The 16,600-nt window shown below is 39.4% G+C and overlaps 1 protein-coding gene across 4 annotated transcripts in view; it reads left to right on the top strand.

Moving 5' to 3' along the window:
- Positions 1–16,600, top strand: part of ppp1r9ala (protein phosphatase 1 regulatory subunit 9A-like A) — a 76,485-nt gene that overhangs the window by 49,172 nt on the left and 10,713 nt on the right. For 3 of the 4 annotated variants that reach the window (XM_052030320.1, XM_052030329.1, XM_052030312.1), the window contains 6 exons: positions 260–356; positions 446–593; positions 10,151–10,201; positions 10,399–10,550; positions 14,149–14,500; positions 16,146–16,227. In XM_052030320.1, the coding sequence (XP_051886280.1) occupies positions 260–356; positions 446–593; positions 10,151–10,201; positions 10,399–10,550; positions 14,149–14,500; positions 16,146–16,227 (882 nt within the window). The remainder of the gene's footprint in view (positions 1–259; positions 357–445; positions 594–10,150; positions 10,202–10,398; positions 10,551–14,148; positions 14,501–16,145; positions 16,228–16,600) is intronic. The other variant, XM_052030338.1, reaches the window with a different exon arrangement.

The raw sequence follows: 16,600 nt of genomic DNA, 5'->3' as shown, positions 1-16,600 counted from the left end.
ACTTGATTGGGCTCATACTCAAGGATCATAATTAAAATGCTCTGAGGAACATGATCATTGAGCCATGAAAAGTAATTGGCTATTGATTAATAATGTGGAATGTAAGTTAGATATTCTGGGTTTTCAATTAAATTTCCTTTGCGAAGGGGAAGGAGCAAATTAACCGTTGTTCTGTGCTTGGAGTAATAAAAACTTATGGGTTTTTTTTGCAATAGTTACATCAATTTTATACAAGATCTCAATTTTCTTTCTCTTTTAGAGAGATTGAATTTATTAGAAAGGAAGAGGATCACAGGAAAAATCTGGAAGATCAGGAAAAAGAACATGCAAAACAGCTGAAGGCTTTGCATGACAAGGTTAAAGTACAATTAAAATAGTTACTCTTTGTGAACAGAGCACGTTAATTTATGGAGAGTAAAGCTAAACGTGCTTGTGTATTCTTCAGATACAAGAACTGAAAAATGAACTGCATTCTACTGGACATAAACCTCCCTTGCTCAGCTACAATGAACTGGACAAAGCAAAACCGGTGTTTGAAAATCTAGAACAATTTGAAGAAATTTGCACTGAAGAAAATGATGACATAAACCTAAGTAAGTCAGAAACATGAAAGGAGAAAATGTACCTTTTTGATGTTGCTCTCATTTCTGCGAAGCACATTGCACATATTTCTTGATTGCAGCACATTTTGTTGTATTTAAATTGCATAAGAGATAACTTCATATGTGACAGATTTTATGCTATATTAGAGAAATCCCCCTTGGTTTTTTTATGCTGCCTCACCTCCTGCAGTGCAGTTTCGGTTTGAAGGCTTAAACTAGCTGCACTCTACCAACTGCAAAGTTTAAAAGTGTAGTTCATTGTTGATATAGTGTGTGAACTTGGATTGAAAGGTGCCTCGGTGTATGCATAGACCTTTATTTTGTACATACAACTATCTCCAAACTTTGATTAAAAAAAAATGAGGATAAGGGTGATCCTAAAGATCTCTAACAAAGAGAAAGATTTGCTTGGTTTGGTGTTTTATGGACCTTCTATGTCTAAACAATGGGTTATGTTGGCTATGATATTCTACAGTAGTATCATTCCATTTAACTAATAATTTGATTTTTCATTTTCCTTCCAAAATAGATGACCTCACCTTAATACAGCATATTTCATCTACCATCTTCTTGCCCAGTCACGTAACCTATCTATATTCCTTTGCATGCTCTTTGTGTCCTCCTTGCAACTAGCTAACCCACCTATTTTTGTATCATCAGATTTGACTGGAATACACTCAATCCCTTCATGTAAGTCATTAATATAGATCATAAATAATTGAGACCCCATCAGTGATCCCTGCGGCACCTCTCAAGTTGCTGACTGCCTGTCTGAAAAAGACTCATTTTTCCCGATTCTTGCTCTCCTGTTAGTTAGCCTATCCCTTAACCATGCCAACATATTACCCCCAACCTCTTGCACTTTGATGCCCTACCATATCTAATACCTTCTGAAAATCCAAAGCCATTGGTTCCTCTTTTTCCATCCTGTATGTTACATTCTCAAAGAACTCGAGAAAATTTGTCAATTTCCCCAGCCTAAAATCACAAGATTTATTGTCTCATTTTTGAAAAGTGCTGCTATTACATCTTTAATGGATTTCAGCATTTTCCCAGTGAGTGACGTTAGGCTCACTTGTCTGTAATTTCCTTCTTTCTTTCTCTCCTTTCTTGAATAGTGGTGTTATATTTGCTGTTTTCTAATTGTTTGAGATCTCTCAGAATCCAGGGAGTTTTGGTTGATTGCAATCAATGCATCCACAATACAGTCATAAAGTACTACAGCACAGAAATAGGCCCTTCAGCCCATCCAGTCCATGCCAGCCTGATCTTATGCCTAGTCCTATCTACCTGCACCTGGACAATATCCCTCCAAACCCCTCCCATCCATGTATCTATCCAAACTTCTCTTAATTGTTACTGTTGAGCCCACATCTACCACTTCCACTGGCAGCTCATTCCACACTTGTACCACCCTCTGAGTGAAGAAATTTCCCCTCAGATTCCCCTTAAATATTTCGCCTTTTGCCCTAAACCTATGACCTCTAGTTCTATCTGCCATTTTTCAGCCCATTTTCATAGCTGGTCAAGATGACGCTGCAAGCTTTGATAACCTTCCTCGCTATCCACTATGCCCCAATCTGGATGTCCTCTGCAAATTTGCAGATCCAGTTTACCCCATTATCATCGAGATCATTAATAAAGATGATAAACAACAACGGACCCAGCACTGATCCCTTCGGCACACCACTAGTCACAGGCCTCCAGTCAGAGACAACCATCTACTGCCACTCTCTGGCTTCTCCTGCTAAGCCATTATTGAATCCAGTTGGCTATTTCATCCTGAATGACAAGCGACTTAACCTTCTGGAGCAGCCTCCCATGCGGGACTTTGTCAAAGGCCTTGCTGAAGTCCCCGTTGACAATGTCCACTACCTTTCCTTCATCAACCTTCTTGGTAACCTCCTTGAAAGATTCTAAGATTGGTTAGATGTGACTGACCACAAACAAAGCAATGTTGACAATCAGGCCCTGTCTATCCAAATACTTATATATCCTGTCCCTTAGAATACCTTCCAATAATTTACCCGTGGCTGATGTCAGGCTCACTGGCCTATAATTCCCTGGCCTATTGTTAAAGCCTTTCTTGAACAACAGAACAACATTAGCTATCTTCCAGTCCTCTGGCACCTCACCCATGGCTAAGGACATTTTAAATATCTCTACCAAAGCCCCTGCAATTTCTGCACAAGCCTCCCACAAGGTCCGAGGGGACACCTTGTCAGGCTCTGGGGATTTATCCACCTTAATTTGCCTCAAGACAACCAGCACCTCCTGTCCTGTAATCTGGATACGGTCCATGACCTCAGTTGTTATAGTATCTGTGTCTGTCTCCAGAGTAAATACGGATGCAAAAAATTCATTTAAGATCTCCCCCATCTCTTTCGGCTCCATGTTTAGATGACCACACTGATCTTCAGGAGGACCAATTTTGTCCCTTGCTAACAGTTTGCTCTTAATATAGCTATAGAAACCCTTGGGATTCTCTTTCACCTTGTCTGCCAGAACAACCTCATGTCCTCTTTTTGCCCTCTTGCATTTCTTGTACTCAAACGCCTCATTTGATCCTAACTGCCTATTCCTGATATGTGCCACTTTTTTTCACCAGGGCCTCAATATCCCTCGATAACCCAAGGTTCCCTAAACCTGTTAGCCTTGCCTTTAAGTCTAACAGAAACATACAGATTCTGTACACTCAATATTTCACTTTTGAAAGTCTCCCACTTACCAAGCATCTCTTTGCTGGGAAACAGCCTATCCCAATTCAATACTGCCAGATCCTTTTTGATGCCATCAAAATTGGCCTTGCTTTATAGGATAATTTAGGATCTCAACCCAAAGACCAGTCTTATCCTTCTCCATGATTATCTTGAGACTAATGGAATTATGATCACTGGATCCAAAGTGTTCCCCCTCTCACACTTCTGTCACCTGCCCTGTCTTATTCCCTAAGAGAAGATCCAGTATCGTGCTCTGTCTAGTTGGGACAGCTACACATTGATTAAGGAAACTTTCCTGAACATATTTGACAAAATCTATCCCATCCAATCCCTTTACAGTCTGGGAGTCCCAGTCAATATGTGAAAAGTTAAAATCACCTACTATCACAACCTTGTATTTCTTGCGACTGTCTCCTATCTCTCCACAAATTTGTTCCTCTAAATCCCGCTGACTATTAGGAGGTCTATAATATTAGTCACATTAATGTGGTCATCCCTCTTTTATTCCTCAGTTCCACCCATATTGCCTCAGTTGACGAGTCCTCCAGTATGTCCTCTCTGAGCACTGCCTTGACATTTTCCCTGATGAGTAATGCCACCTCTCTCCCTTTAATACCTCCCTTTCTATCATGTCTGAAACGTCAAACCCCAGAACATTGAGCTGCCAGTCTTGCCCCTCCTGCAACCAAGTCTCACTAATGGCTACAACATCATAATTCCATGTGCTGATCCATGCTCTAAGTTCATCTGCCTTTCCTACAATACTTGCATTCAAATGACACAACTCAGAACATTAGTCCCACCATGCTCATCAACCAGTCAATTTTAAACCCCCCCCCCCCCCCCCCCCCCAAGCAGCACTAGCAAGCCTTCCTGCAAGGATATTGGTCCCTCTCCAGATTAGGTGCAAACCATTCTGTTTGTACAGGTCCCACCTGTCCTGGAAGAGAGCCCAATGATCCAAGAGTCTGAAACCCTCCCCCCTGCACCACCTCCTTAGCCACTGCACTATCTTCCTACTTCTTGCCTCACTAGCACATGGCACGAGTAGCAATCCTGAGATCACGGCCCTGGAGGTCCTGTCTTTTAACTTAGCATCTAACTCCCTGAACTTACTTTGCAGGACCTTGTCATCCTTTCTGCCTAAGTCATTGGTAACAATGTGGACCATGACTTCTGGCTGCTCACCCTTCCTCTTAAGAATGCTGTGGACTCGATCCGAGACACCTCTGACCCTGGCACCTGAGAGGCAACATAGCATCCAGGAGTCTTGTTCTCGTCCACAGAATCTCTTATCTGTTCCCCTAACCAACGAATCCCCTATCACTACTGCACTTCTCTTTTCCTCCCTTCCCTTTTGAGCCACAGAGCCAGACTCAGTGCCAGAGACCTGGCCACTGTGGCTTTCCCCTGGTCGGTTGTCCCCTCCCAATAGTATCCAGCACCAAGCTGAGGGGAATGGCCGCAGGGATACTCTGCACTGACTGCCTATCACCTTTCCCTCTCCTAATGGTCACCTAGCTACCTGCATCCTGCAACCTATGTGTGACTTTCTTCCTGTAACTTGTGTCTACATACCCCTCAGCCTCCCGAATGATCTGGAGTTCATCCAGCTCCCTAACGGAGTCTGTAAGGAGCTGCAGCCGGATGCACTTCTGGAACATTGACTTCCCACATTCTGCAAGAGGAACATACCACTGCCCTGACTGCCATTCCCAGTGCTCTAACTGTCCAATAAGAAAAAGAAAGAGAACTTATCAGAACCCCGTCTTAGCCTCCACTCACTTCCTCCGCCTCTTCACGCTGAAGCCTCTTGAACCAAAGCCTCAAGGTCCCACTTTTACACTGAGCCACTCCTTCAATGGCCTGGAGTGGCCATCTCTGCAGCCACTTCTTTTAAGACAGTATGATGTAGGCCATCAGATCCAGGGGACTTGTTGGCCTTTAGCTCCACTGGTTTGCCTATTACTTTTTTTTCCTCATCATATAGTTAAGTTTCTCCCTCCCTATATTGTTTTTTATTACTCATTGTTTTAAATAAATTGTATTTTAATTGAGTTTTTGTTTATTTAAAGTAACTTTAATTGCTTTCAAATATCTAAATATCAGGCACATTTAATAATTTTTTAATATAAAATCTTGATAACTTTGCCAGGAGATGAGGCTCCACCCTAATCTGTGTCCTGCCAAGGGTCATCAGAGCACTCCAAAGGCAGGGTCCCAGCAGCTTGCCAGCTAGGGCAGAGTTGCCACAGAATCTTTGCTACACCTTGCTGCCCAACTCTGGGATTGGAAGCCCAGGGTGATGAGACCCAATCAACAATGCTAGGTTAGTACATGGGGAGAGCATAAGTGTAGGAGCAAAGGAATAAATTTGGGCAGTGAGCCAAATTAAGCGAAATTCAGGTTAACGTTTAATGGTTTATAAGTATCTCAGCAGTTATTTGCCTTCCTCTGGTATGGAGATATTCTTGGAGCCACCTCCTCCCATTCGCTATTTAGTTGCCCAATAGCAAATGTGATTAGATATGGTAGGACTATAGATCTTTAAGATGATCCATTGATTGTGATATTTCTTTGTTCTGCCTATTGCATGCTGTTTAGCATGCATGTAGTCCTGTGTTGCAGCTTCAGTGCTGCCCCCTTATAATTTCTAGGTTTGCCTGGTGGTGCTCCTGGCATCCCCTTTAGAAATGGTATGTTAGACTTTGTTATGAGGACTTGACAGGTTCAATGCAGGGATGATTTTCATTTGAATGAGGGGTCTATGACCAGGAAAGGGTGGGGGGAGGGGGCTGCGTGTGAAGGCGGTAGTTTGAGGGATGTAACAGATATTTAGGAAAATGGTGCTAAGGTGGAAGATCAGCCATGATTTCGATGAATATGAAGCAGGCTTGAAGGCCATATGCCCTACTTGTCCTATTTCTTATTCACACTGAGACTTGAGGAGCAGCTCTTCTACCACTAAGGAAGCTGTTGAGGAGTAGTCTGGTGATGACTTTCTCTGTGGGAGGCAAACAGTGAGACACAACTGTAGTTGCTGCATACAGATTTTATTGAGAGAGCTATTATTGTGGCATCTCTGATACCTTGGTATATCCTTCCCTTTAGACTTCAGAGATTCTGTACCAAAGGCTTCGTTTTTTTTTTAGTTAGCACATGAGTATTCTGACTGCTCATCTGTCAAGGTTTGGAACTCTCTAGGTCACAGGTTTTTTGTTGGATATAAGCTTTGAGTTGACTATAGAGTCATTTCTTTTTCCTGTAAGCATGGTGGAGGTTCCAATTCAAGAATGCGTTGATTTTGCAGTTGATTAATTCCTGATCATTCTGGTAAAAATCTATCCTTGTTCTTACTGGTGGAGAAGCCAAGAGTCTCTTTACAGTGGGATGAAGATTATGGTTGGCTTATGACACTTCTGATGGTGTGGAAACTTTGTGCCTTCTGTTGTTTAGGAGTTGATAGATTGTTAGTGCAGCAGTGTCAAAGAAGAACAAACTTTAGTGGGTCTTTGAGAACTACATTGTTGATTTACTTGCAGCTGTTGTTCTGGAGCCGGATGATGGAGATAAAACTGAATTATGTGGTGGTCAGTGCAATGGTCATTGGTACTTGTCATGGCATGGCTGATCCAGATGTACTTATGATCTCTTCCTCAGATGCTTGTGCCTGGATTGGTAATCTTGCCAAGAGTTCTTGTGTTTATCTCCCTGTTAAAGCAAGGTATTGGTAATGACAAAAATATGCTTGGATGGACACTGTTATAGTTTGCTCTCTCCCCCTCCTGGCCTCAATATCTTAAACCTTTTCTTGGAGGACTTGCACCTTGCTGGAGAATTAAAGAATTATAGAATAAAACAGCACCAAAAGAGACCAATCCAACAAGCTGATATCAGTTCTTTGGTAGATCTTTCAAACTGTCCCACTTGCCTGTTCTTTGATTAATGTAAAATGTAATACTGATGTTCTTGCTGATGCATGGATTGTCTATTATGTCCCAACTCAAATTATCTTATTCTTTTCCTCTCAGTATGGTGGAATTTGTCACATTTTGAGATGGTGACAAATCCCCAGGGAAAAATAAGAGGGTAGTTGGGGAAAGGGTAGGACCACACAAGAACAAAGGAGGGAATTGGGCAAGGTACTTCATGAGTACCACATCAGTATTCACCAAGGAGAAGGATGTGGATGATAGTGATGTGAGGGAGGGGTATGTTAATATTCTAGGGCTGTTGATATCAAAAAAGAGGTGTTGGGTCTCTTGAAGAACATTATGGTGGATCAGCTTGCTGGGCCTGATGAAATCTATCTTAGGTTATTGAGGGAAGCAAGAGAGGAGGTGGTTGGGACCTTGACAGTGATCTTTGTATCTCTTTAACCACAGGCGAGGTCTCAGAGGACTGGAGAATAGCCAATATTGTTCATTTGTTTCAAAATGGTAATGGGGATAATCCAGCAAATTATAGGCTGGTGAGCCTTATATCAGTGGCTGGGCAACTGTTGGATAGGATTTACCCACATCTGGAAAAACATGGACTTGTAAGAATAGTCAACGTGGCTTTGAGCAGGGGAGGTCATGTCTTACGAACCTGATTGAGTATTTTGAGGAGGTGTCGAAGATGATTGATGAAGGTAGGGCAGTGGATGTTGTCTACATGTAAAATATTTGACAAGGGTCTCTCATGGTAGGCTGATCCAGAAGATTAAGGCACATGGGATCCAGTCTCTTATTGCATCCCATGGGATCTGTGATCAGTGGTGTTCTTCAGGGATCAGTGCTTGGACCTCTGTTGTTTGTGATGTGTATAAACGATTTGGCTGAAAAATGTAGGTAAGTTTGTAGATGATATGAATATTAGTGGCGTTGTGGATACTGAGAAAGCAGGATGCAGATCAGTTGGAAATATGGGTCGAGAAATGGCAGATGGAGTTTAATCCAGACGAGTGTGAAGTGTTGCACTTTGGGAGGTCATATGTAAGGGGAAAGTATACAGTAAATGGCAGGATCCTTAGGAACATTGATGTACGGGGGGGATCTTGAGGTGCAAGTCCATAGCTCCCTGAAAGTGGAAACACAAGTGGATAGGGTGGTAAAGAAGGCATACGGCAAGCTTGTCTTTATTGATCGGGGTGTTGAGTATAAAGGTAGGGAAATCATACTGCATATGCATAAAACACTTGGAGCATTGTGTGCAGTTCTAGTTGCCACATTGCAGGAAGGATGTGGAGGCTTTGAAAAGGACATAGAAGAAGTTGACCAGGATGTTGCCTGGATTAGAGAGCATTAGCTATAAGGAGAACTTGGACACACTTGGATTGTTTTTTTATAACATTATGAGAGGTATAGACTGGGTAGGTAGTCAGAGTCTTTATCCCAGGGTGGAAATGTCAAATACCAAAGGGCATAGCTTTAAGGTGAGAGGGGGAAAGTTTAAATTTTTGTTTTAAACAGTGATAGGTGCCTGGAACCTGCTGCCACAGGAGGTGATGGAAGCAGATACGATAGTAGCGTTTAAGAGGCATTTAGTTGGGCACATGAGCAGGCAGGGAATGAAGGGATATGGACCATGTTCAGGCAGATGGGATTGCTTTAATTTGGCATCATGGTTGGCACAGACATCGTGGGCCAAAGGGCCTGTTCCTGCTGTACTGTTTTATGTTCAATAACCATATCGGCAAATATAATTGCCCAAATAAGACTTAACATTAAATGTTAGCCTGTACAGCAAAGTCAAGAACCTGTGGTAGAATGTAAATAAAAATATTTTGCACTCATGGCTAAATCTGCAATGATTTGGCTAATTTACAGAGTGAAATTTTTAGGAGGCAAAATCTAAGCACCGCTGTATGGTGAATGTGACTAAGTAGGTGCTGTATTCTGACTAAATATTCTCTATCACAAAACAAAGATCATTGCTGCTGCTTCAGCGGGGGTATCCGCTGACACATCCTATGCAAGTTTTCACAGTTTCTTGTGCAAAACATCAACATCCTTGTCATGTCATGGCATGGTTGTTAACACTCTTGGGTCTGAGTGGGAAGGTTTTGGGTTCAAATCCCTCTCCAGAGACTGGAGCACAAAAGTCTAGACTGACAGCAGTGCCTTTCAAGTGTAGCATTAAATTAATGCCTTTCTTCTCAGATGAACATAAAAGATTTGACAGATTTATTTCAAAGAAAAGTGTTGAAATTGTCACTGTTCTCTTGAGTAATATTTATCTCTCATTCATCTTCATTAAAAGTGAGTTACCTGGCCACCTTCATATTGCTGTTTGTAGGACCTCACTGCATTTTCTGCATTGCAAGTATAACTATATTTCAAGTGTACTTCATTAGTTTTGAAGCACTTTGAAAGGTCATGAAAGATGCTGTATAAATGCATGATTTTTTTGTTCAGTGTTCCCTGGTATTCAACTGGTTGAACTATTGCATTTCAGCTCAAATTTGAGACCAATCTAATCTGGTAGCGGGAAAAGGAAATGGAGAACCCAAGTTGTAAAAAAAATTCCTTGTATGATATGTGTAGATGCCTAAAGTTCTTACAGATTTTTGTTTTCGGACCATCTCCAACAGTAAAGGATACAGTCAGTGGAAAGGTTAATAAATTTACTCTTTTCAAAATGTTGATTTTTTTTTTCAGTAAAAGGAAGAGAGTGCATTTTTTTTAAACTTCAAATTTGGTTCAACGTCTTTGCAGATCTAGCACTTAGGACAAAACAGAAAGTCATCTTCAACAACAAGATCTTCCACTATTCATATCTGATCAAAAGAATTTCTAATTTTTAAAAATGTCTTCATTAAAATATATTTCCTCTTTTCTTTTATAGTTCCAAAACCTGCTGAAGAATGTGAATATAGCAGCACCTCAAACATCTGTGGTAAGTTGATGCACTGAGAAATTGTAAACTAATTTGACGGGATTATCACAAATTATAATAATGACGACATTTATGAAGGACCATTGAAGTTAATCATATTTATGTCTGATCACGAAAGTAACCTGCTATATCCTATCAAAAAATTAGGTATTTGACTGGATTCTAAATGTGTAATTTTCGCTATTTTAACATTTCAGATTTTGATGAGGCTGTTCCAGAAACCAAGCGATTAGATACAAGTTCACACAAAGCAAGAGCACAGCTTGCCTTGAAAGTTAAAAGGCAGCCTCCTTCTAGATTAAAACTAAAGGAATATCTTGGAGCTGGTGATGAGAATGAAAGCATACAGGTAAAGGCAATATCATTTGATTAATTTTTTATAATGGATCTTTTCTAATGCTAAAAGTTTACCAGCACTTAAAGAATCAGTACAGGTCCTCTCCAGATTATGAACGTCCAACTTATGGATAACCCGTACACATGAATGAGTGTTAAGAGACCAGCAGATGGAATCACCGGCTGTTGCGGACTGCAGGCATCTGTTGCTGGATAGGAATGGGGCATTTTCATGTGCTTTCTTTCCCCAATCCCCCAAGCTGCATCAATCGGGAGGTGGGTCAAGCAGGGCTGGGAGTGCTGAGTAGGCTTGCTCATGCACTCAGTCACTCACTCACTCACAGAGGCTGCCTGACAACCACTCTTCTGATGCCTGCTCGCTTTCCCATCACAGCTGTTTTTGTTCATTTCCATTTTACAAACAGTTTTCGGTAATGGAACCCTGTTGTAACCTGGGGACTTCTGTAATTTGATATGAAAGTTTTACAGCTCTAAATTTCCAATTTAGGGTAACAAAGAACCATAAAACTTTGCCACTGAGAAGGAAGTGTTTCACTTGTTGATGCAGAGGTTTAGAACAATGCCCAGAATTCTTTTATTTTCTCATAGTATTGTGTCTTCCTCTACTTCAAGGAATTATCCAGTTTTGCTTTAGAAAATGTGATGGCGTCTAATCTTACAAAACATGTGGTAAAGTACATCATGGCCTAACATGTCTCTGTGTAAAGAAGTTTCTCACTACTTTTCACTTAATTGAAATTCATCAGTGTTCTCTCCTACTGTGGAAATAGTCATGATCTCAAGTATAGCTGCAGAGCTCTGCTTTCCCCTACATAGTATCATCCTGATGAACCATGACATCGATTTTAATGTCCACTTTGTAAAGGAGTATCCAAAGCTGACTGCTTAGCACCAGCCTCTGTATTTTTTTGCATATTTTCTTCCCAAAATCCATTACCACACATAAAAACTCAGTTGAATGCATAATTTTTTTTCATCCTGTTCATCGTAAATTTCAATTCTGCAATAACTCTCCTACTGCCTGCCTATATTCATTTATTCTTTAACAATTTAACAACACTACATCACAAACAAGGCATCTTCCAGCATGTCATTGTTGGCCAAGCCAAGCAGTGTATTTTTATGCTATTAGTTTTTGAGATTTTTGCATTCAAATCTGAATCATTTATTAACACCAAGAGCAAAAGAAAATCCCAAATCAACATTCTTGCTGTGGTATACAGCTTTCAGCATTTCTCTATTGTGAACAACTTCCTTTGCCCTAATTGTATTTTCAGACATTTACTTAAGTTTCTAACTATAAAAAATAATGGAAAATGCTGGGAATAGTGAGCAAGTTGGGAAATGTCTTTGGAAGTGGAAAGAGAATTACCATTTCTGTCCAACAACATTTCTTCAGAACATTCTATGTTGTTGGATATCCTCTTTTATAAGAACAGAATATTTAATCAAGGCTTTGTGAAAATCTTATAAAAACTGCAGTTAATAGTTTTGTGTCAAAAGGAGCAGGCCATTGTTTGTGTGTATGATGGGCTGAGTTTGCTTATGCTAGTTTTGGAGCAAGTAAACGAAGAGACAGTTCAAGTGTTGCTGCATTTTACGTAACTCTCAGCCAGTAGAAATTTAATAAAACTTTTTTTTCAAAGTTCTTAAACTACATGAAAAAGTAATTAAGTACAACTAGCAACTGGTTAAAAATATATTTTCTGGTAATATGCTGTTTGTTTGGAAATTTATGTCTATTAATTAAGATAATGATTGCTTAAATATTGCCTTGGAGAAAAAGCATGAGAAAGCTACTGTATACTGTACTTTCTGAAAAATATTAGGAACCTATTATCCAAAATATTTCTATATCTGAAAACCTATTTAGCTATTAAGAATAAAAGTCTTTAAAAGCTGAAAATTTCTAGTAGATGAATTGTTGAAAACTTGTCATTATTTTGTACACCTTTATTATGCTATGGGAATTAATTAATGTGCACATTGTATTGAGCCCCTAAGCTTTGAAACTCAAAAATTGTTAACTGATTTGTTGTGCTCTTTAGTTAACATTGTAAAAATTGCTTAAGCTTCCCACAATTTACTTGAAGTTGCTTCTTTTACCCATGAAGCTCACCATACTCCCTAATATTGAGCACCCCTGTAACTACTTGACAATTGTTAATATCTGACAAAGAATCTTTGTCCTGAATAAACAATTGAGATTACAAATTGTTAGGAGACTTGAAAAATAGCAGGTTTTTTTTTCTTGGTCTCTTTCACTCTCTCTAAGTCCAATCCTTGTTTCTCTCATTTTATTTCCAATGGTAATTTAACCACCTTTTCTGTGGTTAAGGTGTTACAGTTTCTCCTTTTGATCACCATGGTTCCGAAAGCAGCTTTCTAGGCAAGAGAACATAACTGTGAACAAGCATGCTTGAGTAACAAAGCATGGGAAAATCAGAACCATTGGGGCATTTTGTAAAACCTTCTTGAGCACTTTTGAAAAGCTGCATTTTGAGGGTTATGAGGAACCTCAAGGACATCTCTATCATTTGAAACTTTGTGCTGGAAAATCAATGTACAGAACTGTTAGAAGTCTTGTTTGACATTTTCAATAAAACATTAATACACTACCAACACAAAACTTTAATGTTGATCTTATTACACCAGTGCTCCTACTGCCTTGAAACTTTTAATATGTGAATTTAATGTGTTCTTTTGAAAAAAACCAAGGGTTTCCTTTTTGTCTTCAGCTGTCCATCATCTCTTCTTGATAAGAAACTTGGGAAAATCTGATGAATCATATTTTGGATCACTTGTACATCATTTGCAATACTATCCAACATACAAAATTGTTCTAAAACTCTAAAATAAGCTTTACAATATATTAAAGGAATATAAATATTTACTGAAATGTTTTCTTTCATCTTTATCTAATTGTTGGATGTGGGCAAGTAAATTAGTACTAATAATTTATTTCTCTCAATGCTATTTCACAAACAATTTGTTTTTTCAAGTATATTTTGAATGTTGGTATATTCTCATCTGAGTAAAGATTTTGGTATCATTGGGCTTGTTAGTGAACGCAGTGAAAGCAGATAATGTTTTACAATTTGATTGTTGTAGGTCAACATCATATCACTGGGAATTCTGTCGTGTCCCCAATATTAAGGAGATTTTGCTTGAGATCTTCAATGTTACCAAATGATCCATTTATTACATTGAAACTTTCAGAGTTAAAAGTTGCAAAAATTATATTAATATTTCCTATTCAGCTCCTGTACACCTCAACCAGAGTTCATTTATAGTCTTGGAGAGAAGCAACTGTTAATTTTTTAAGTAGTTTGATCATTCTTTTTGCAGCAGTTATGCAGAGAAACTGAATTTGAAATTATGAATCTTTTGAAATTTTTCTTATGGTCAAAAAAATGAAACTTGTCAAAATAATATGCCTGTTTTTGTTATATTTGGATGTGCCAGTTTATTTTATGTAGAGAGGGGCATAGCTTTCTTCAAAGTGTGAGAGTTTTACCTAATTTTACACACATAACTATATATACTTTGCCCATGCTAACTAGTTGACATTGTTTCTCCTCAATTTTCAGAATAATGAAGAGGAGGAGAATAATAATGATGAAGTTCAGCAAGCAGAAGCATCGTGTATTCTAAGTAGCTTGGGTTCAGTACAAGCTATTGAAAATGCATCTGTCCCTTTACCCGAGACATCTGCGAAAGATGAGGGGATAGAAGAAAAGTCTGATGTGGCAAGCACAATCAGCTTGCATGATCGAAGCCCTTCTCCATCACCTTGTTCCTCGCCAGTTCATAAGATAGCTGAGAGTAGTACAAGCTCAAAACAGTCTCTTACCAAAGTATCAGCACCATCAAGTTCTCCTTCGTCATTTCTTACAAAGATAAGGAAACGAGAATCAAAAGGCAAAAGAAAAGAGACTAATGGTAAAATTAGTTTAATTATTATATATCTGAAATGTTCATATCAAAACTTCATTAACTGCTTTATGAATATCTTCAGTAATTCTGGGTTAATAGTAAAAACAGAAGATGCTCGAAAGAACATTCGGTGGAGAGAGAAGCAGACTTAATGTTTCAGGTTGGTGACCTCTAAACAAAGTTCTGATGAAAGGTCATTGGCATGAAACTTTAACCATGTTTTTCTCTCTCCATGTATTGCCTAACATCCTACTTTTTCCAGCATTTTGGTTTTTATTTCAGATTTCCAACTTCTAGAGTTTCTTGATTTGTAATCCTTAAATTGAGCTTGTTCCAATGGAGAAATCTGGTTGGAAATCTGTAGAGATGGAGCTTGCAACACAACCAAGAAGAGGGCAATGAGAGAGATTGTGGGTTGAGTGGTCAGACAACATGTGAAGCGGGTGCTACCAGTCCCCAGCAATGATCCACACTCACATGCTGGCCAGACTGCAACACTGAGCCCTGCATTTCAGAGCTGAATGGCCACACTTTTCACCATGGCCCATCTTAACGCAGTCCTCACAGGGAGTCTTTCCACACCAAGCTGTGGGCTGAGGAAAGCACCAGCAAGGGTGGAGATTTATTCCAGGTTCCTAGTACAGAGCACTGTCATGAACAATCTGCTGGAAAGACCCCTTTTAGTGTTGATTCCACTTGCACTCTTGTTTCTAGGCAAGCATCCTGACTACTAAGCAAAGGTATCAGTGTATTCTAATGAGAGAGTGGTGTCTTTCAGATGAGATGTCAAACCAAATACCCCTTTTAAAGAAGAACAAGTCTGTTCTCCAGATACTTTGGCTAATATCTATTGCTCAACCAATAGCAATAAAACATGTTCTCTTCTCGTTGCTTTTGTATGTAAACACCTCCATGCATTGGCTGTTTCTTTTTATATAACATTGAGTGTACTTCAAACAGGACTTCACTGGCTTTAAAACATTTGGTTTATACTTAAGTTATGAAGGGTGCCAAATAAGTGCAGTTCATTCTTTCTCACTCGTTCATTCTTGAAAATATCAGATATCAGAGATGACCTCACTGTTTCTGGGTTATCACAAGGAGAATAAGAGCCACCTTTCTGATTCCTATCCATTCAATGTTGTTAGAAAGTGCACATAGTAATGGAAGTGGTTTTGGCTGTGATGTCCCACAATGCTCATTTGCCAGTTGGCAATCATCGAGATTCACCCACACAAAAGAACAGGTACTTAGTTAAGATTTTGTTGTGCAATTGGCACAGGTGAATTATTAGCCAGTATATGTTATCAGATTCAAGGGAAATAATTATTCAGTTGTACATTGTGTTAATCTCTACAGTGGAAACCAATTGGTTCTCAATTCCTCCTAAAGATTCAGTGCAAGATGAAAATCTTGGGAGGAGGGGGTCATCCCTAATCAATACACGAAAACCTATTTAATCTGTGGTGTTTAGTTCAGTGTTCATTAGTTGTATTACTGCATATTAGTTTTGGTATTTAAATCAGAAGCTAGTTTGAGGCATCTTTTCAAATTGTGCTTAGGTTTTCTTTTGTATAATATACACTCAATTTATTGATAACTTAAAACAAAGTTGTAAATCAGGAAAATAATAATTATTTCATGTTGGCAGAAGGCAAGAAAAGTGAAGATGAACCAGCCAATGGAAGTGAAAATATATCAGGAAAATCCAAAAGAAGATTTGCTGATTTTGGGTATGTTCGCCATTGCCTTGAAGAAAATATTTTGTATGTTTTTCATTCTGGTTATTGAATGTAGGATTCACATAATACAACAGTAATACTTGGATAATCCACTATCCCATGGTTTGGAAATCCCAATGGATCAGCATCTGACTCATCTGGTTCTTTTTCCTGGGCTCCCTTTGAATGCACCGTGGCCTTTGTTCTCACTCGCCCAACACCTGCTTGTCCTCTTTGGTACACAGTCCTCTACACACTTGACATCAAAGTCTGTGACGGTGGTGACATACTCATCTAGGCTGAGTGCTGAGTCTTTGAACATGGACCAGTCTACTGTCTCAGAGCAGTTGCATAGAAGCTCATTTGTTTCCTCAGACCAGCACTG

This window comes from Pristis pectinata, chromosome 1 (assembly GCF_009764475.1).
Source record: "Pristis pectinata isolate sPriPec2 chromosome 1, sPriPec2.1.pri, whole genome shotgun sequence".
NCBI lineage: Eukaryota > Metazoa > Chordata > Chondrichthyes > Rhinopristiformes > Pristidae > Pristis > Pristis pectinata.
Note: the sequence above shows the minus strand (reverse complement) of the source record. Positions and strands in the feature narration are given on the sequence as shown.